Source organism: Dipodomys spectabilis, unplaced genomic scaffold (assembly GCF_019054845.1).
Source record: "Dipodomys spectabilis isolate Male_0828 unplaced genomic scaffold, ASM1905484v1 ptg000089l, whole genome shotgun sequence".
NCBI lineage: Eukaryota > Metazoa > Chordata > Mammalia > Rodentia > Heteromyidae > Dipodomys > Dipodomys spectabilis.
In genome coordinates this window covers 12662296-12683999 of record NW_024870766.1, presented here as the reverse complement: position 1 = coordinate 12683999, position 21704 = coordinate 12662296, and the positions used below count along the sequence as shown (strand labels likewise).

The following is a 21704-nucleotide window of genomic DNA, read 5'->3' as shown; positions in this document are numbered from 1 at the left end:
ACTTAAGCATTTATACTGAGTATGAATGGAATTTTATGATTCTAAATATTATTTGTCTCTGGAGTGATTTTTGAAATAAGTTATGATTTCTCTCCGCTCTAACTTCCAAAAATAATGAATTTTCATCTGTCAGAAATATTGGAGTTTTAGTGTTCCTAAAAGCTAACAGATAACCAGTGACCTTCACAAGTCCTTTTCTTGCTCAGGGACAGTCTTTTCACAGATCTGCCCTCCCATGTAGACCTCTGTTACATTAGATGCAGCTTTGTTCTTTCTGTCATTTAAAGTGCCTTTAGTATTCTATTTTGAATCTGCTAATGGAAAAGTGGAAGTGCAGTTAGTGTGCTATTCTCAGTGTAAAAATAAAACTCTAGTTCATGTCTGCAGCCAAAACAGAAATACTTCATGTAGTATTTCAGTAGTTTAAAAACCGTGAACTACTTGGTAAGTTATACATACAAACAAAATATTAAGGTAAGTGTTTTCAGACAGTTACTTTATCAATTGCACTGTCTCTCCTGTTTTACCTTACTTTGAATTTCAATGGGAATTAAAAACAGTGGAAGTAAACTAATATGAATTTTGTCTTCTGAATCTCTGTTTATGGATGGTGTGACATTGGACAGGACAGGTTATTTAAAGTCACTGTTAACCTCAGTTTTACCATTGATAATATAGCATGGGAATGGCATTGTTCATGTTAAAAATTAGTGGACTGCCAGGAGCAGTGACTTATACCTCCAAATCCTAAGCTACTCAGAAGGTTGAGATCTAGAGGTTATGGTTCTAAGCCAGCCCAGGAAGGGGAGTTCTTGATACTCTTATCCTCAGTTAACCACAGATAAAAAAGAAGTGTTCTTGTTTCAGTGTTTTGTTACAAGGATACAGGATGACCCATTGCAACAATGATACCCACAAGACACTATATTGGAAATGAACTTTACTATTTTGCCGGGGGAGGGGGAGGGAAGGGATAGTGGGAGAACAACAAATGTGAGGGTAACAATGTTTGACAAGAAATGTACTTATTACCTTACTCGTGTAACTGTAACCCCTCTGTACAGCATCATTACAATAACATAAAACGAAAACAAAAGGACATGGAGCTGTGGTTCAAGTGATATTCCGCTTCGAGAGAGAAAAGCTAAGGGACAGTGTCCAGGCCTTGAGTTCAATCTAGTACTGGCATTAGCACACACACACACATGTATGCACACGTGCACATGCACACGATTCTAGTGGAAAATGAATGCAAAATGCTAAGTACATTGCATATTTCATAGTCAGAACTTAATGATTTTCCTGCACTAGCAAAAACAGTATAGTGTGCTCATCACTGTTCACTGGGCATTATGCTAAGCCCTGAGCATGGAAGGAGGAAAGTATTCATTGTCTACTCTGGGGAAATGTCATACTTTCGTGGGAAATGTACAAACAAGTAATAAAAGAATGATCATAGAAATAGAAACTTGTAGAAAGTGCAGTTAGATTAATTTTAGTTGGTCTTTGGGGAAAACATAACTTCCAAACTGTTCAAAACAAAACAAAAAAAAGGTTAAAAGACCTATTACAAGCAGTGACATCATTTTTTAGGTTATTTTCTTTGTGAAAAATAGTTTGAAATGTTGTCTTTACAAACATTTTCTTTTTTTTTTTTTATGGGCCCTGGAGAGAGGAGTGTTCAGTCTTTTTTTTTTTTTATTTTTTTTTTTTTTAATTTTTTATTTTTTTTAATTTTTTTTTTTTATTGTAAAGCTACTATACAGAGGGTTACAGTTACATGAGTGAGGTTATGAGTACACTTCCTCTTGAACATTGTTACCCCCTCCATTGTTTTCCCCCTACCATCCCCTCCCTCCCTCCCTTCCCCGAGGTTCTTTTTTTTTTTTTTTTGATTGTGATTAAATGATTACATAATTTCAAAGTCACAAGTTCATTCTAACTTCCCTGGAGCAAATTGTCTACCACAGTCTGTAATATATAACAGTGTTCACATGTTATATACCATATTTGTGATCAGCAGCATGGGTATATTTAGTAGTGGTTCAACCAGATGAGCGGGAGTTCTTTGTTTCTTAAGTCCTGTTAGTTTTGTCGTATCACCTAACCTTTTGGATTTAGCATCCACTTATCAGGGAGACCATGTACCGTTTGTCTCTTCGTTCTTGGCTTACCTCGCTCAACATGATTCCTTCTAGCTCCATCCATTTCCCTGCAAATGCCATTATTTTGTCATTTCTAATGGCTGCATAATATTCCATTGTGTATAGATACCACAATTTTTGGATCCATTCATCTGTGGTGGGGCACCTAGGTTGTTTCCATATCCTAGCTATTGCGAACAGTGCTGCAATAAACATGGAGGTGCACGTGTCCTTGTATATTGGTTCCTGTTGTTCAGGGTAGATGCCTAGGAGTGGTATGACTGGGTCGTAAGGGAGGTCAATCTTTAGCTTTCTAAGGACCCTCCAGACTGCTTTCCAAAGTGGTTGTATAAGTGTACATTCCCACCAGCAGTGTAATAGTGTTCCTCTTTCTCCACATCCCCTCCAGCATTTGTCGTTGGCTGATTTGTGGATGTGGGACATTCTGACTGGGGTAAGGTGGTATCTCAGGGTTGTCTTTATTTGCATTTCCTTCACCACCAGGGATGATGAACATTTCCTCATGTGTTTCTTTGCCATTTTTATTTCTTCATTTGAGAAGTCCCTCTTTAGTTCCCTTGCCCATTTAGTAATTGGTTTGTTAGGTTTGGGAGGGATTAGTTTCTTGAGTTCCCTGTATATACAGGATGTTAACCCCTTGTCTGATATATTGCTGGTAAATATTTTTTCCCAATTAGTTGGTTGTCTTTCTAGCTTAGTTGCAATAGATTTAGCTGTGCAGAAGCTTTTTATTTTAAGGTAGTCCCATTTGTCGAGTCTCTCTCCAACTTGTTGTGACCCTGGGACTCTGTTCAGGAAGTTCCTTCCTGTGCCTATTAGTTCAAGTGTCTCTCCTACTCTGTCCTGTAGTAGTTTCAGAGATTCAGGTTTAATGTTAAGGTCTTTAATCCATTTTGAGTTGATGTTGGTGCATGGTGATAGGCTGGGGTCCACTTTTAGTTTTCTGCATGTGGCTGCCCAGTTTTCCCAGCACCAGCGGTTGAAGAGGCTGTGTTTCTTACATTGTATGTCTTTGGCTCCTTTGTCGAATATCAGCTGGCTGTAGGCCTGTGGATTTATATCTGGATCTTCTATTCTGTTCCATTGGTCTTCGGGTCTGTTTTTGTGCCAGTACCGTGCTGTCTTTGTGATTATAGCTCTGTAGTAGAGTTTGAAGTTCAGCATGGATAGCCCTCCCATATTGTCTTTATCCCCTAGAATTGTTTTGGCTATTCTAGGTCTTTTGTTGTTCCATATAAATTTTTGGACTGTTTTCTGTATTTCAGTGATGTACGTCATTGGGATTTTAATAGGAATTGCATTGAATTTGTATATTAGTTTTGGAAGTATCACCATCTTTACTATATTAAGTCGGCCTATCCAGGAGCATGGGAGGTCTTTCCATTTCCTAGTGTCTTCTGCAATTTCTTTCTTTAACTTTTTATAGTTCTCATTAAATAGTTCTTTTACATCTTTGGTTAGGTTAATTCCTAAATATTTTATTTTTTGGGAAGTTATTGTGAATGGGGTTGCTCCCTTTATTTCCCTCTCTTCCTGTGCGTTATCAGTGTATAGGAAGGCAACTGATTTTTGTGGGTTTATTTTGTATCCTGCTATTTTGCTGAAGTGACTTATGATTTCTAAAAGTTTGGGGATGGAGTTTTTGGGATCGTGGAGGTATAGTATCATGTCGTCTGCAAAAAGGGATAGTTTCACTTCTTCTTTCCCTATGCGGATCCCTTTAATGTCTTTTTCTTGCCTTATTGCCCTGGCTAAGGGTTCTAGGACTATGTTGAAGAGGAGTGGAGACAGTGGACATCCTTGCCTTGTTCCCTTTACAAACATTTTCAAGGTTAGCAGTGGAAATCCATGTTTTGTTTGCTTGCGAATGAATACAGAACACTCTTGGAGGCGGGGCAGAATCACTTCAAGTGTGAATATTTACACGTTGTTGTTAACTTTATATTCTCAGTCGAATGTTACATTCAGCAGAGATGTTGGAATTAGTCATACTGAATTCTGTTTCTAGTTTGTTTCTTTAACTCTACATGTGATCATTTTGTTTGAGGCCTTTCAAACTGCATTGGAGTTTGATAGTAATATGATGTTTACAAAGTTCTTTTCAGTTTCCATTCTTCCCTCCTTATTCTAATCATTAATCATGGTGTCCTCAGTGGAAGAAGTGTTACACATAAATCTTCTGTGTGTTCTGTTTGATAAAGTAAACACAGTGACTTTTAAAAAGTAACTTATTCCAGTCCCCTAAGTGGGTAGCAGCTTGACAGGTGCTCTTTGCTGTTATTCTGTTTTTTTTTTTTTTTTTTTAAATCTTATTAGCATCAATCAGTTATACAAGGGGATTTCATCTTAATATGTTCATTATTGCATACTCTGATCAGACTCACCCCTCCATCAGTCTCCCTCACCTGTCCTCTCCCTGCACAATCCAACCTCATTCTGCATTGTTTTTACACATAAAATATTTTGACCATATCAATCCTGTTTTGCCTTCCTTATTTGCTCTCTCTCTCTCTCCCATTGGTACCCCTACTTTGGACAGGAACCATTTTCTATTCCTCCCTTCTCTTCCCTTCCCTTTTCCATTTTCCCTTTTTCCCTTTTCCCTTTTCTCTTGTGTTTGCTAATTCTTTAAAGGGAAAATTTCACCATGCATCTATAGTGTTGTAATAAGAATGAACCCTGGTTTACTCTCATTTCTACTATGGCTACAGCCCCTTACTCATCAACAGGTTACTATCTTCTTTCACAGAGGCCACATATTCATCTATTGTTCACACTCTAACATGTTCCCTTCTATCCCCTCAAAGAGTTCTGCAGTTACAAATATGTTTGTCTATGTTGCACATATACGAATGCATATATATGTACATAAGTTTCTATGAGCTTTTATGTATACGTTTATCATTTTAATCTTCAGGGCTATAAGTCTTGAAGACCTAAAAGTCTACAAAGTCTACAGAATGTTTGTGTAATGGCAGATTTCTTACCTCCAAAGTATGTTTACTTGAGATGTGGTGAGTTGGATGGTAGTGTCAGTAAGGAGGTGAATAGATGGCACACTCCTGCTTCTCTTCATAACTGAACTTCATCTGAGAATCATTGGTGGTGTCATGGGCTTCGTAGATTTGGGAAGAAATCTTGGAGTTAACCCTGGTCTAGCCTCCCTGCTACGATGAAAATCTGGCTAGTGTGTATTCAGCCTTTAAGTAGTCCTACATGGATTGAAGAAAGATAAAAACATGTTTTTTTTTTTTTTTCTCCTTGAAATGCTTAGCATTCAGTTGGAAATTTAAATGTACATTTACAGTGCCCATAACATCTGTCAACAGGCATATGTACTGCTTATAATTAAAATGGTCAAAACCAGACATAATGGTGCACATTTACAATTCCAGCTACTTGGGAGGCTGAGATAGGAAGAACAGAAGTTCAAGGCCAGCTTGGACTACATATTGGGACTTAGTCTCAAAAATTGACAAAAGATTTTTTTTTTAAAGATGATGTATGGGTTTGTGATGGCTAATGATGATTGACAATATGGTTGCTTTAAGGGGGAGCCTAGCTTAGTTAAAAACACACTTGTAAGCTTATAGTCAAGGGAATCTCTGAAGAGGGGATTAACTAGGGAGAAAGACTTGTCTTAAATGTGAGTGAACTCTCCAATAGACTAGAGACCTGGACAGAAGGAAAAGGAAAATGGCAAAAGGATGTTTTGCATAAGCATTCTGTTTCTCTCTACTTCCTGGCCACAAGGTGAGCTGGTCTACCAAACCCACATCTACCCACATGTACATGGTGGACTGGAGCCCCTGAAACTTGGAAGCAAAATACATGCTCCTCTCTTACGTTGTTTTCTTAAGGTGTGTATAGTCATAGTGACACAAAACTAAACACAGTGTTCATGTGGGTAGCAGAGTCTGATGTTATGAGCATTTTCAGTTCACCAGTAGGCTATCCAGGCAGTCATGAAAACACTGTGCAGAGTACAGGACAATTTGTCATTAATAGAATTGTTTTGTAGAGTACAGCCAAGAGTGTATCCATCTACTCTAATCACCCAAAGATGCTCTTAAATTTTTCCATTACAGGCCCTCAGCTCACTCCATGGGATCTTCAGCCAGCTTCAGGATAGTTGCCTCATGCCAGAGAACACATGGACCTGTGTGTTTGAAAAGTGCTCTAGACAGCTCTACTATGTATTTAAATCTACATGGTTTTGTTTGTTTTATGGAATCTTTTTGAGGGGACGAGGGGAACTGTATTAAGATTTAAACTCATGGCTTTGCACTTCAGCTTCACCTTTAGCAGGTTTTGCTTTAATTATTTTTCAGTTATAGTCTCATGCCTTTTTCTCAGGCCAGCACAGCATTAATAAAAAAGAACCAATTATTTGAATAGCAGAGTTCTCTAAAGAAGATATATAAATGACCAATATGTATCTTAATGCTGTGCTGGTGATCGAACCTAGGGACTCACTCAGTATGGTGAGTTACTAGTGCTTTATCATTGAACCACACTCCCAAGCCTCTCTGATTTTTACTTGGTTTATTTGTCATTTGCTGTCGAATTATAGGAGTTCTGCATATTCTGGATATTAATCTCTCACCAGGTAAATGATTTGCAAAAATTTCCTTATTACAGATATTTCCTTATTACTGTGGGTCACCTTTCATGATTTTTTTTTTATCTCTTGTGATGTACAAAATTTTTATTTTTATATCTAATTTACTATTTTTTTCTTTTGTTGGTGTACTTTGGTGTAATGTCCAGTAAATCATTGCCAAAAACTGTTCCATGAGGGCTGGGAAGGTGGCTCAGTGGTAGAGTGCTTGCCTTGCATGCATGAAGCCCTGGGTTCGATTCCTCAGCACCACATAAGCAGAAAAAGCCAGAAATGGCGCTAGAGTGCTAGAGCAGTAGCCTTGAGCTAAAGAGCTGAGGGACAGTGCCCAGGCCCAGAGTTCAGGCCCCATAACCGGCCAAAAAACAAACAAACAAACAAACAAAAACTGTTCCATGAAAATTTCCCCCTATATTTACTTCTAAAAGTGCTGTTAAGTTTTATTTCTTATATCTAGGCCTTCAGTCTATTTTGAGTTAGCTATGGATATGTGTGAGGGAATAGATATCTAGCTTATTGGATTTTTAAACTTTTTTTCTTTTATGAGCTTAGCTATTTTACTACTTTGATTTCTTAATCCTCTTTTCATACATAACTTATTTCTGCTTATTTATAAATTATACTGATATGTAGCATGTATTTTTAAAATATGTACATTTAATTTGTAAAATTTTCTACAATTTTACCTTTAGTTAACAATTTTTTCAGTTTTAATTATCATATATTTTACATCCAATTTTTTTTTTTACTTACTGAGTAATAAATATCAACTTCGGGTGCTGTTTTCCCTTCTAAGATGATTATGCTTATTATACAGTGAGATATGATCGTTATAAAAAGAACTTTCCCATCAGATTTATAAAATGTCTGAAAATGAAAACAGTACATCCTGGTTTCAGGGACACCAACATTTTATGTAAACTGGATTGATGGATTGTGTATATAGATATTCCTTGTATCCTATACAGTTAACTTATGTAGAGCCATCACATTTTTAAACAGTTTATTATCCTTAAGTAGTTGTACAAAGGATTTGTCATTCAACAAAGCAGTATAAGTACAATGCATCTTGTTTGATGTCACCTCTTTCATCTTTCTCCCCCATCGCTCCCAAGACCACTCCTTCCCTCAATTTCCTTAATTTTGTAGGCTATATATTAAATTTAGTGACTAAATTTTTTACGTCTTCCTCTCTTCCTTGGTCTGCTCCTCTCCCCTTAACCCTTCCCTCCACCTTTTAAGTGCCTGTTTCATGATGTTTATTTTGTTGGACTCTGAGGTAGCCTTTCTACAGAATTACTCCTTTGAATTTCCCCTGAATCTACCATATTTCAGTTAATTCATTTGTGGATTCTTGCATACCACCTTAAAGTGTTTACTTGTATATTCATAAATTCATTCAAGCTTCCACATATGAGAAAAATGTAATCCTTTATCATATTGGATGAGTGCATTTATTATCAATGTATTTGTATCATATATAGATCTAGATATATAAAGTACATATGTTTATGTATGTCAATAGATGTGTATATGTGTTTATATGTGTGTATGTGTAAATGTATGGTTTAATGACTCTTCTATTGCTAGGCAATAGGTTAGTTATACTTTTTTCATGTTGTTAAAATTCATAAATGTTTTCAGACAGTTGCCACAAAGAGCTTGAATTTAGGATTGTTTTGGTTTTTCTGTCACTTGGGTATTTGCAATGTTACAGCAGCTCTGCTCCAAGCAATATATGGGCCCACTTGTACATTCACATATTTCTGAACGTTCAGCTTACGTTTTTAGTTTTACTATGAATATTTTTCAAGGTAACAGATTATCTGATCATTATGGCTACAGCTTCTGTATATTTCTCGCCTATCAATTCTTTTGTTTCTTTTTTTTTCTTTCTTTCTTCCTTTTTTTTTTTTTTGGCAAGTCATGGGGCTTGAATTCAGGAGCTAGGCACTGTCCCTGAGCTCTTTTGCTCAAGGCTAGTGCTGTTCTACTTTGAGCCACCTTACCACTTCCAGTTTTCTGGTTAATTGGAGATCAGAAACTCTGAGCTTTCCTGCTGGAGTTGGCTTTGACCACAATACTCAGATCTCAGCCTCCTGAGTAGCTAGGATTTTAGGCATGAGCCACCAGTGCCTGGTTGTTTCTGTTTCTTTTTGTTTTTAGGCAGGGGCTTGTGCTTTTGTCCAGCCCACACTCAAACTATAGCCCTCTTATTTCCACCTCCCAAGTGGCTGGGATTATAGTGTATACTACCACTCCCTGCCCCCACTTTTGTTATTTCTTAAAACCTAAGTATACTGAATTATTAATGGCATACTGAATCCAACCTCAAACCTGATGATAGATCTAGAGGATGTTATTTGTGTAGTTCTGAATATACATATATATATATATATATTACTTTTAACTCACCCCATCCTCACATCTCACAGGAGGTGTATTGTGGCATTGTTCAAAAGACTTTTGAGAAGGAAAATCTGCATAACTATTGAAACATTTAATGTTTAAGATTCTGTAGTCCTCAAGCAGTTGGGATAAGACACAAAAATGTTGTTAAATTAGGACCCAATACTTCATTCTCTTACTGATGATCATATTAAAATTTTTAAATAACTTGTTAAAGTCTCTACCTACATAAACCTTTCCTCTAATTAGCAGCTAGCACTTTACCAAGTTTTAGCCAGTCTTGAGGGATTTGATGCAATATTTATCCTCATTATAAATGAAATAGATAATTCCTTGTTTGTTATAGAGATTACTAGCTAAAATTTAGTAACTTGTTGCCTTCTTGAACATTGTTGTATGTATTTTTAGAGCTTTAGGTTTCTGTTTCTGATTCGAAGGGACTAGGTTTAGGCTGCATCAGTATTTATCATTTTAGGATCTCTTTAGTTTGGTGGAGACAGAGATGAGGAAAAGCAGGAAGGCTTGTCTTAACGTTGATTCAGTTTGGACTTTGACCCTCTTCAAATGGCTATAACCAGAATGAATGAGCTCACACAGCAGTCACTTTAATTTTAACGTAACTTCATAAGTCAAATAATGTTAATGATTTCCAGAGCTGTAAACTGTAATCTAGTAGTTTTCAGGTTTTGTTCTAGTTCTTTTTAACTTATATTTTGATATAAATGACTTGGTGAAATTCTCTTTCCCTCTGTGTGTGTATATGTGTGTGTGTGTGTGTGTGTGTGTGTGTGTGTGTGTGTGTGTGTGTGTGTGTGTGTGTGTGTGTGTATGTATTATATCACTTGTGTGAAGAGGATAACAATCGTATTGACAGGATACATGTTTGTATATTTTTACATCAAATCATTAATAGATGATTGTTGTTCTGGAGACACATTTGCTTCCATACAACTGTTGTTATTGACCTTGAACTCTAATCTCTTTAATGTCATATAGTATAACTTTTCTTTGCACATAAGTGCTTTTCGGCTCTTGATCAAAGACATCTTATTTCCTTTGATCTTCATTCCACTTAAACATTCGTTTCTACACCCTCTCCTGTATATAGTCTTGTGATTGTCTTTCCTAGAAGACTAATGATATTTGAAATTTTAGTAGATTGTGTATTTTGGTATTATTTATACTCAACACATTTTATTTCCTTTTATTTTTCTATAAATTTGTATTGTCATTTTCTTACTTTTCATTAACTTAGTCCTCCCAATGAGCTACACTGTACTCTCTAAATGAACTCTTGTTGAGACGTGTTAGTGGGAGGTGTTGGTGTTTTGGGAAAGCCATTCTTATGTGCTAAACATTCACTCCTTTTCCTTACTACACAATCTGAATTGTTTCCTGCTACCTGTTCTCCACTTCCTGTGAGCAAGGACCACAACTCCTATTCTACAGATGGTCCACTATGTCTAACAGGATGTCTGTCATATGGAAAGTCCTCAATCCAATTTTGAATGAATAGGTGTTGTAACTTCCTTTGCATCACTATCTGGGCTGAACTTCAGATAATTAGAGGATCTATGCTTTATTCAACTTTGGCTTAATTTTCCCACATAGTGTTTGATACAAGGGGCAGAAATACTGGCTGTGTGAATTAGGTCAATTATTTTACATGACTATAAAGTTCTTGGATATATGAGAAAAAGTGAAATGTATTTAGATGTATTTAAATGTATTGCTCTAGAAAGCTTAGATGCTTTGCTAAGAAGTTTGCAGCAGGGTTGATATAGTCTTCAACATCCTAGAAAAATAGTTCTGAGAGGAAATGGAGGTAATTAAATTTTGAATTGATATTCTAGGGGAAGATCCTCTGTGCCGAATTTATCTGTTAAAAACAACCAGTCTTAAGATGAAATCTTAAAAATAAGATAAAATAAAAATTACAACAGTACCTTGAATACTTTTTTCAGTTGAAAGCATATTAGTAGAATTTGTTTTCAGCAATTTTTTGATTGTACCATCATGGCTTGTTTTTTTTTTTTTTTTTTTTTAACAGTAATTCTCTGTTAGAGTTGTTCCCCCCCCCCCCCCCCCGTCCTAATGTGTTTTTCAAATGACTAAGAATTTAAAGTATTCTTTGAAGAGTTCTTATTTTAAAGCTTCTTTGCCTTCCTATTTTTCCCTCCCCTCACCCAATTCAGTAACATTCTTTTTGTAGCTTTCCTCATTCCTTATCTTTCTAAGGTATTCAACAATTATCAGAAGGAAAAAAATTAAAAAATAAACTCATTTTTGCATATGTTGAAATCAGAGCTAGTTTCTGGCCAATGGGATTTGATGGTAATTTCTGGATTTTTTTTTTAATGAGAAAAGGTCATTCCTATAATGGTATGGGGTCACTCTCCCCATCCCCCAGTGGCATCCAGCTCCTGTACAGATGGGATCATGAAGAGCTATGGGACACTTGAAATGGAAGTCATGTTAGACTATGCTTCAAAACCTGTTACTTACTTATTAACCCTCAGGGTTACAATAGTTGATTCATATGACTGCCTACATGGAGATGGGAAAATTATTTTAATTTGTCTCAACTCAGGCTGTCTCCTGTTGATTAGTAGTAAAAAAGTAACAAGTTGTTCAGAAACTTCAAAAGTTAAGTCTAATTTGTGTGTGTGTTGCCAGTACTACTGGGGACCGAATTCTAGCACTCTCACTTGGCTTTATGCTCACAGGTGCTGTGTTACTAGAGCCACAGTGCCATTTCTGGCTTTTTTTTTTTTTTTTTTTTTTTGATGGTTAACTGAAAGTGAGAGTCACAGTTTTTTGTTTCTCTAGTCTGACTTTGAACTGTGCTCCTCAGATATCAGCCTCCTTAATAGCTAGAATTATAAGAGTGAGCCACCAATGCCTGGCTTCAAGTCTGATCATTTGATCAGTTCATTTTAAATAATGTGTGGATAGCAGTGTTTTATCAACTGACACTTATTTCCTGTTCTTCTCACTAATTCCTGTGAGAGACAAAGTTTAAGTACGTGGGGGGAAAAGAGTGGTTTACGTGAGCTCATTCTAGCCAAGAGAGTCTGGATCCTTAGATGTGATAAACTCTGCCTCCTCTGATGGCATCAAGCAAGATGCCATTGGCTAGAGGAATGGAAATCCTGGTGCTTGCTTGAAGTTCCTTACCCAAGTTCCTTGTAAGTACAGGTCTTGAATCACTGGTTAGGTAGGTCTTTGTAGTGCTACACAGTGTTTGTCAGTTCTTTTACCATACTGAGCCATGGAATTAGCCTGGCGTCTAACAACTTGTTACTAGTACTTAGAAATTGGAGGTGGTTGGGTTAGGAAAATGATTTGAGATACTTTTGTGTTTCAATAGGTCATGATCATTTTTAGGAACTGGGCAATAAGGGGACTCAATCAGGGAGAAAGTTTAGGGGACAAATGGAGGCAGGGATATTCAGGAAACTTTTGAGAGTAAAAGTTATTTGCTGTGACTGGAGTGTGAGATTTATGTGCATGAGTGATAAGAGAGGAAGGTGGGTAGATGCAAATGAGTCTAAAGAAGATGATTTTATTCAAGTTTCATCATGAGAGAAATGCGGCTGAATTTTTCTAAATAAATTACATAATTTGATTCAGTCTTAGGCACAATGTAAAAATTTGGAAATTGCATAAATGTTTGAGAAATTATGTCACATTACTCACATAAAAACACTATGCTTTTCCATGTATTTCTCTCCATGCACATTTCTTGTTATATGAATGCATATGTATTTATAGATCATCTATAGGCCTATGTGTATCAGTTGTTATTCATAGTTTTTTTTTTTGGGGGGGGGGTCTGGTCGTGGGGCCTGAACTCTGGGCCTGGGCGCTGTCCCTCAGCTCTTCAGCTAAAGGCGAGTGCTCTACCACTTGAGCCACAGCGCCACTTCCGGCATTTTTCTTTTTGCTTATGTGGTGCTGAGGAATTGAACCCAGGGCCTCCAGCCTGCAAGGCAAGCCCTCTACCCACCTTCTCAGCCCCCCTCCTCATAGTTTTAATACTTTGCTTTATTTGTTCTTTTAGAAAGTCACTGTATATGTAGTGTCTGGTACACAGAGGTTTATGAATGATTGAATTATTTTCCTGAAGTGAATTTTGTCCCTGGGAAACAAATTCCCACACTACCCCAGGACTCTTTTAACTACCTCCTGCTTCTTGTCAGTGCTCTTGTTTTTCTTACCAATTGATGTATTGAAGACATCTATGATTTTATTCTCATTAATTATGAATACTCTCTCTTTTCCGTAGTTTTCTTTCCATTGTATTCATGATCTTAAATACTATTGATTTTGTACTACATGTTGGTGGCTCATGACTATAATCCTAATTATTCAAGAGTCTAAGCTATAAGGATTGTGGTTCAAACCCAGCCTGGGCAGAAAAGTCCATAAAATTCTTACTTCCAATTCATTAGAAAAAAGCTGGACGTGGAAGTGTAGTTTAAACGGTAAAGCATCAGCTTGAACAAAATGGAGAGACTCAGGTCCTTAGCTCAAGCCCTACTACTAGCAGGAAAAAAAAATACACACACACACACACACATACACACACACACACACACGCACACACACAGAAGCTTTTTAATTATACAACTATGTTTATATGCACACCTTTGTTTGTATTATTAAATTTAACCAACCTTAAAAAATCAACATAATGTTGGTTTTATATCAGTGAAGCTTAATTTTACTACAAGGACCTAAAGAAGGTCTCTAGTCCTCCTTTTTCTTTAGCTCATTCCATAGGTCTGTAGTGTAGAGTTATAGAAACTTTGTTCCAGTTAGTTGGCTGCAATATGTGGAATAGTTTGGAATGGTTACTAGAATAACAATCTGAGTTAGTAATAGTCCTGTATTCAGGGGAGAAACAAAATTCTGTCTTTTGGAAGGAAGGAAGCTAGACTCTCATTTTAACACCTAAAATGGGAGTTTGGGCTCTATTTCCTTCTATGTTTACATTTCAGAGTTGATTCCAAGATCTGGAATACACTTTAGGCCTTCAGGCTGTCAAAAGGCCTATTTGGTTTTAAGAGAACATGCATGCATCTCATAGGGAAAGAAAAGTACTTCTAATTATAAATTTCAAAACTAAATGCTTCAGGGGAAAGGAGGGAGGGGAATAGCTTGTGCTTTTAACTTAGAGAACTAAACCTCTAATTCAAAAGTATGTTCACTACTTTTCTTACCCTTTTGTGCTCATCTTAGGAGCAGGTTCATCTTTGTAATCTCATGGTAGAAATGCGATAAACAGTGTGACCTAAATGCACTAATAGTTTAGTTTTATTTCATTTAAATAAATAATTATTATTGTTTTGTCTTTGTGAAAACATTTAGAATGGTTAAATTCTACATAACTAATTGGGCTTTCTGCAAAGGAGACCTCAGCGGGCGTTAGCAGCTTATCAGCCAGGAAGAGGTGAAAATGTGACAAAGAATACATGACAGATTAATACAAGCATTTGGTTTCTGAAGTCAGACTTTTTTTTTTGTTTTGTTTTGAAATTCTGCCAGTATTTAAACTTTAAAGTTGCCTACAATTTACTTTAACAGAATTGGGGCAGTGACACATAATTTGATTGTAATTTTTGTATAGTAACTTTCATGATTCTGATGAAGTTATGAGGATATAGCCAGTAATTACCTGGGTAAGATCTTGATGAGTTTCCAGTTTTCCCTCACTTCCTTAATGTCCCCTGCCAACTAGCTGTAAACATTTCCCTTTCATTGATCCCATTACTGATCTCCTGTGCTTTTGAAGGGCCCCCAAGGCCCAAACTTCCTTTCCTATAGGTATGACCTTAGGTGTTCCTTCACCCTTGCAGCATCTCTGTTCACTTTCCTTTCTGTTAAGCTTCACTTCACACACCTACTGGGCTCTGCCTTTGCTCTCTGAGATGGAATTTTCCATCAGCCACTTCCTCCTTGAAGGGGGGGGAAGGGAGGGGAGGGCTCCTCTCAGTGCACCCACATTGGACATAATTGTCACTAGTCGAACATGACCACGTACAGGCATTTTTAGCAGGCAGGAGTGACAGACCCTCTTTTCCCCCCCTGCTGTGGTGTCCTTCACTTCACCTTGAGAAAAGGTTAACAGATATTTACAGTTCACTTGGTCACCTTGACCTACCAGGCCTTATGACCTGAATGAACACACACTTAGCTCTTTCTGTTACATGCTGTGTCTGGATTTCTTTTGAATTTGCTCTTGGTAGAGTGAGAGCTTTTTTTCTTTTTAAATTACATTCTGAATTTAAGTGAAAAGTAATAACTGCCTGGGTGAACATTTCTCAGAAAATATGCCCTTTACTCCTTGCTTCATCCCCTTACCATCCCCCTGTGAGTTGTGGTGTTGTTTTTATTTTAATATTATTGGTGCTTCTAGCCTTCTTCAACTTGACTGTTCTGAGATTACTGTAGAAAACAACCTTTGACTCTTTCCTGTGCGGGTGTATGGAAAGAGAGTATCAGTATTTAGAATACTAAAGCCATCACCATATGGCATTTGTGATGTTCTTGTTGGAAGTCTCTGTATAAAAATGAGGATTGAAAATTAATTACATAAATTACTAAGCTTTGAAAGATACTTGCTGGGTTTCTACTTCCAGATAACTGTTTCACAAAGAGTGCCTTGCCTCTAGTAAAGAGAACAGAAATCCAATTACTAAGATTGCCATCTCCACTCTTTCATGTTAAATAGACCACAATTTCTAAAGCCATAGGCCACATGCTCCTTACTAAGTAAGCAGTATTCCCTGTCACCCAATATTTTAAGAAATATAAAATGATTTTGAATTTAGAGACAATACCTAACATCAAGAGAGGTTCCCCTTCCCCCATCTCATTAAGATTTAAAATTTTTTCTCTTATTCTGCTGCATGGCTCTGAGTTATTCTCAGCCAATATCACTTGAACCTTTCCTGGCCATTGAGTTATTTTCCTCACAGAATGGAACATGGGTGGTTATACATGTAAGCTCTGTGTGTGGACACAGATTGGACATGTCCCCTCACTTGAATCAGGCAGCTACTGATTCAACTTGTCACAATATAGACACCAGTGAAGCTGCTACTGGATAACCCTCCTAGAATCTGCCTACCCCACAGCCTTCCCACAGTGGTCTGAGTAGATGAACGTGGATTAGAGAAGTATGTGAAGGCCATAATGCCTTCAATTGTGCTGTTGATAAATAATGGGTTGTTTATCTTAATTGGCAGGTGCCTTAAAAGATTCAAAGGCTGTCTGTGAATGAGAGTGAACACCCTTTTTTGTTTCCTCAGTGCCTGATTTTCTGTGTACTGTGAGGGCATCTTGGAAAAATTTCTGAACTGTCAAATAATGAGTAAGTTTGCAGCAGTTGTCTTTGTAAATTTTTCAGATAGGCCCTTTAACTAGAACCCGGTATTAGATAGTGGTGTGTCTGTCTACTTGGGTGTTTTTTGTGCCCGCAAAGGGAAAGGAATAGAGAGAAAGTTGAAGCCTGGAAGCTTACCACCTAATTGTGTAGGACCTTAAATAAATAGCTTAAATAAATGCAACTTCATGTCTGGTTGACTGTGTCTAGCACCAGGGAGATGCTGTGAATTCAAGTAGAAATTTGTGCACTGGGAAAGGTAGTAGGAATCACATGCACAGCAGGTCAGAAGATAGAGATGGGTGATGGAGAAACACCAGGGTGGCAAGAGGAAGCAAAATAAATTGCATTTCGGTGGCGCAAACACTGTGTTTAAAGGTTTGAGGCATGAGCAGCAGTGGGGCTTTTAGAACATTACATTGTACAGTAAGGCTGACATAAAGCACTGTAGGAAAGTCTAGTCGCTGAGCATCCCAGGCTCTGTCTCTCAGAAATTAAATGCCTCCAGGACATGTAATTGTGGCCAAAGAGAACATGTGTTTTCCTCTTTTTGTGTCCTGTGCTCAGATGTTCTCCACATTACACAGAATGTCAAAAGAGCCCAAATCAATTGTTGCTGTGGTTGGATATAAAGATAGCTGCTTTGGTTATGTGGGAAGGGTAGTAAAGTGGGCTCTACCTCTCTCTGTATGTGGTCATTGTGCTAGTAACATTTCATGAAAAGTAAGGTGTAAGAATAGGACTCGTCATGAAAAGACCCTGCATTTGTCCAGAGTGAAGTAAGGTTTTGACAATGACTCCTGTTTTTGTGACTCCTAGGAAAAGAAGGTGAGAAAGCCAAGCGACTTTTGGTCTCATACTGGCAGATAAATATGCTGGATTTAATAATGGTGATTTAACATATATTGTACAAAATATTATATTTTTACTTTGGTTATTTTGTTATTTATGACAAGATTTCACTATGTAGCTCAGACTGGCCTTGAACTCACTTTGTAGAGCAGGCTAGTCTCTATCTTCTGAATACTGGGAACACAGGCATGTTCTGCTTTGCTAGCTTTTTAATTTTTTTTCATGTGAATTCCTGACACCATTGTCATTTTGACTCACTAGAGTCAAAGTTAAGATCATTGGTTAAACAGTTAAATCCTATAAAGAGGAGCAAAAGCTTGAATCAAATTTATACTGCTTCAGTTTATAAAAGAAGATTGAATTTTTAATGTGGTAGAGAATTTACAATCAAGGCAATTTTCAGTTGAGCTATTGAACTTAAATATTATGAAGTGGTACACAAATGGACTTATTTTGGAAACCAATAAAATTCATCTTTCTTTTTTCATAAATTTTATTGTACATTTTAAAGATTCATATGATATTAAGAGATTCATATAGATATATAGTAAAGCAGTTACTGTTGTAAAAATCCAAAATATAGGGCTGGTGGTATCTTAGTTGCAAAATGTGGCCCTGAGTTCAATCTTCAGCACCACAAAAAGTAAAGAATAAGAACAAAAAGAAATATATTCAATACAATATGCTATTATTAACTGTACTATCTGTAGTACTCTTGTACATCAGATGTTTATGCTTGGTCATCCTACAAATTTGCTGCTTTGTATCTCATATTACTATAGAACAGAATTCAGCTATAAGAAATACGTGTGTGTGCACATGTATGCATAGCTCATGTATGGGTGTGCACAAACTCATATGTATACCTGTCAGGGCTGGAGGAAAGTAAGTATGTACCTAGCAAGCTGGATATACCTAAATGATACCTTAATTAGAAATAATTTATTTTATTTTTTAGGTGCTGGTGAATCTGGGAAAAGTACAATTGTGAAACAGATGAAGTAAGTCAATTTAAACTATTGATTTTTAAAAAAAAATCTAATTGTACCCTCTGTCAAAGAAGTGAATGATTTTTTTCTTTGATCTCCTTAGAATTATTCATGAATCTGGTTATTCGGAAGAAGAATGTAAACAGTACAAAGCAGTGGTCTACAGCAACACCATCCAGTCAATTATTGCTATCATTAGGGCTATGGGGAGGTTGAAGATAGACTTTGGTGACTCAGCTCGGGCGGTAAGTTATCAGAGTTGTTGTAGTAGGCCTGATGAATAAAAAGAATTACTCATGTGATAAATACCATACAAAACAGTATAAGCTTGTCAGTGATCAGGAATGTTTTATACAAGTAGCCAAAAGGACAGAAGTGAGTCAGGATCCTTAGATGATAGTGAAATCAGAATATACAGAATCGTGTACTCCCTTTTATATTTACCCAGCCCATCAGGTGATTTGGATAATTTAGTAATCACTGTCATATGTTCTGTAACATGTTTTATTGGTGTAATAATCACGTCTCTTTACAGTGACATAGTATCTTAGCAAAGTGACCTACAAGGAGGAGAGGGTCAGATTCACAGTTTCAGAGGTTCCAGTCTATGGTCAGCTGACCATTGCTGTGAGCCAGAGGCAAGGCTGTGGAGTGAAGAAGTGGCTCACTTTATGGCGAACAGGTGGCAGAGAGAAAGACTGGAAGGGGAAAAAGTTAAGAGAAACCCTTCAAAGACAAGCCTCCAATTTCCTATTTCCCCCAGCCAGACACACCCACTATGAACTCATTGGTAAGGTTAAGTATCCTCATGATCCATGTATCAGTGCTAGTAGATGGGGAGACTAAAACATTGACACATGACCTTTTGATGTCATCTCATAGCCAACCATAATGATTGTGTTTTGTTTTATATATTTTTTGTATATATATATATATATATATATATATATATATACATATATATATATGTATACACACTTATGAGAAGAACAAAGGTAGACAGTTTTCACTTATAGGCATGGGAGTTTCAGTTCTTGTTTGCTGGCCTGTTGGTATTAGGCCTGGGGAAAGGCAGTACACTATGTTCAGAGCATGTAGTATGGGAATCTGCTCACCTCATGGTCTCTAGGAAGCAGTAAGTGAGAAGGGAAGAGACTAATGTTCTATGATCCCATTTGAGGGCATACTCACAGTAACCTGTGACATTTTACCACTTTTCCAATGTTCTGCCATCTTCCAGTTGTCAGTAGTTTGGGTAGTAGTAGTTTGATCCTTCATCCAAGATAGGCATCAATGCCTCATACCCATGATTTAGCTACTATGGAAAATGAGATTTGAGAATTTCCATTCAAAGGCAGCCTGGGAAGACAGATCCTTGAGACTTTTCTCCAGCTAATCAGCAAAACCAAGCAAAAAGTAGAGGCATGGTTCAAGTGGTAGAGTGGCCAGCTATGAGTGAAAAAGTTAATAAGAGAATGAGGCCTGAAGTTCAAGCACATTTTTTTCTTTTAAATAAAAACCATATGTATCAGGGGCTCTTTGGAGATAGCCTGGTTCCATTCTTTATTTTCCTGGTAAAGAAATTGGAGCCTGCAGATTTCATGGTGAGAGGAGTACAGTCCAATTAATCAAGGCTCTGTGCCTTTGATTCATTAGTTGTCCCAACATTGTGTTTTTAGTTTGATTGGAGGCTTTCCTGGTCTTAAGATGCTGTGTTTTCCTTCTTTTTCTTCATCCCTTGTTTGTTGTGTAATCTATTTATTCCAAGTTTGTTATTCATTTCTGGGCCTCTTACTCTCATATAGTAACTGATTAAAACTTGACCTCAAGAAATACTGAACCCTAGCATAAATTTAGAAATTTTTTGGTACAGGTTAGATATTCTATTATTGCAGTTCATTTTTATCATTCCTTAATATTTTATGCATTTAATATGTGTATGTAATCTCCCTACTAATACTATCAAGATTTTCTATTGGTTGACTTACTTTTTCCATTTATCCAAAAGTATAAAACAATGTGATTAAAATATCCACCACTTCAAGTTCTCTTTTAAAATAAAATGAATAAATTTTAATATGATGTTGTGGAATCATATAATAAAACATTTCACACAGAGTTTCTTCTTTGACAAGGGCAGCTAAAGTCTTACTTAACAAAAATTCATATTAGGACTGTGGGTAGATTGTTTTGCCTAGTATGCACAAGGCCCGGAGTTTGATTGCCAGTACTAAATATACATATATTCATATACCTAACACAATTTTATTTTATTAACAACAATCTTTAGGTTGTCAAAAAGTCAAGGTAACAAATCTTGCTAAGGGTATGAAGCAAAAAGAAGAAAAGGAACCCCACTAAACTGTTGGTGATAATATAGATTGGTCCTTTCTTTATGGAAAACAGTAGAAAGATTCCTAAAGGAAAGATTCCTAAAAGGAGATCTAATATATGATCCAACAGTCAGGCCCAAAGAGTTCAAAGTCAACACCCTATCACCATATCCACACTTCCATATTTGTTGTATATTCAGATAGGGAGACAGTGAGCCTAAATGTCGGCCAATGGATGGATACTTTCCTGTCATTCTAGTTTTTATTTTTATTATTTTATTTTTATTTATTAATTTTTTTGTCGGTCGTGTGGCTTGAACTCTGGGCATTATCCCTGTGCTCTTCAGCTCAAGGCAAGCGCTCTATCGCTTGAGTCACAACGCCACTTCCATTTTTTTCTAGTAGTTAATTGGAGATGAGTCTCACTTGACTTTTCTGCCCGGGCTGGCTTTGAACCGTGATCCTCAGATCTCAGCCTCCTCGTAGCTAGGATTATAGGCCTGAGCCACCTGCGCCCAGCTTTGTTTTTGTTTTTTTAATCACCCCTGGGGCTTGAACTCAGGTCTTGAGCTATTTTGCTCAAGGCCAACACTCTACCACTTGAGCAACAGCTCCACTTCTGGATTTTTGGGTAGTTAATTGAAGATAAGAGTCTCAAGGACTTTCCTGCTTGGTCTGTCTTGGAACCAGAGTTCTCAGATCTCAGCCTCCTGAGTAACTAGAATTATAGGTGCAAGCGACTGTTCTTGGCTTGTCCTTCATATTTTATATCATATATTTCTGTCTTTGTTGACAGAGGTTCTATTATACTTACAAAGAACACATAAATAATAAATATTTCTTGATTCTATTAATATTATATACATATATCTCTAAAGTTCATAAGCATGAAAGTTGTATTTGTGTTTAATACATATTTCAATAATTTCTGCTTGTGATAAAATA

General features: G+C 36.9%; 1 protein-coding gene across 1 annotated transcript in view; it reads left to right on the top strand.

The window, feature by feature from the left end:
• Gnai1 (G protein subunit alpha i1) overlaps positions 1–21704 on the top strand; it is a 71979-nt gene that overhangs the window by 27628 nt on the left and 22647 nt on the right. The window contains exons 2-3 of the mRNA XM_042684674.1: positions 18396–18438; positions 18530–18671. Coding sequence (XP_042540608.1) covers positions 18396–18438; positions 18530–18671 — 185 coding nt within the window. The remainder of the gene's footprint in view (positions 1–18395; positions 18439–18529; positions 18672–21704) is intronic.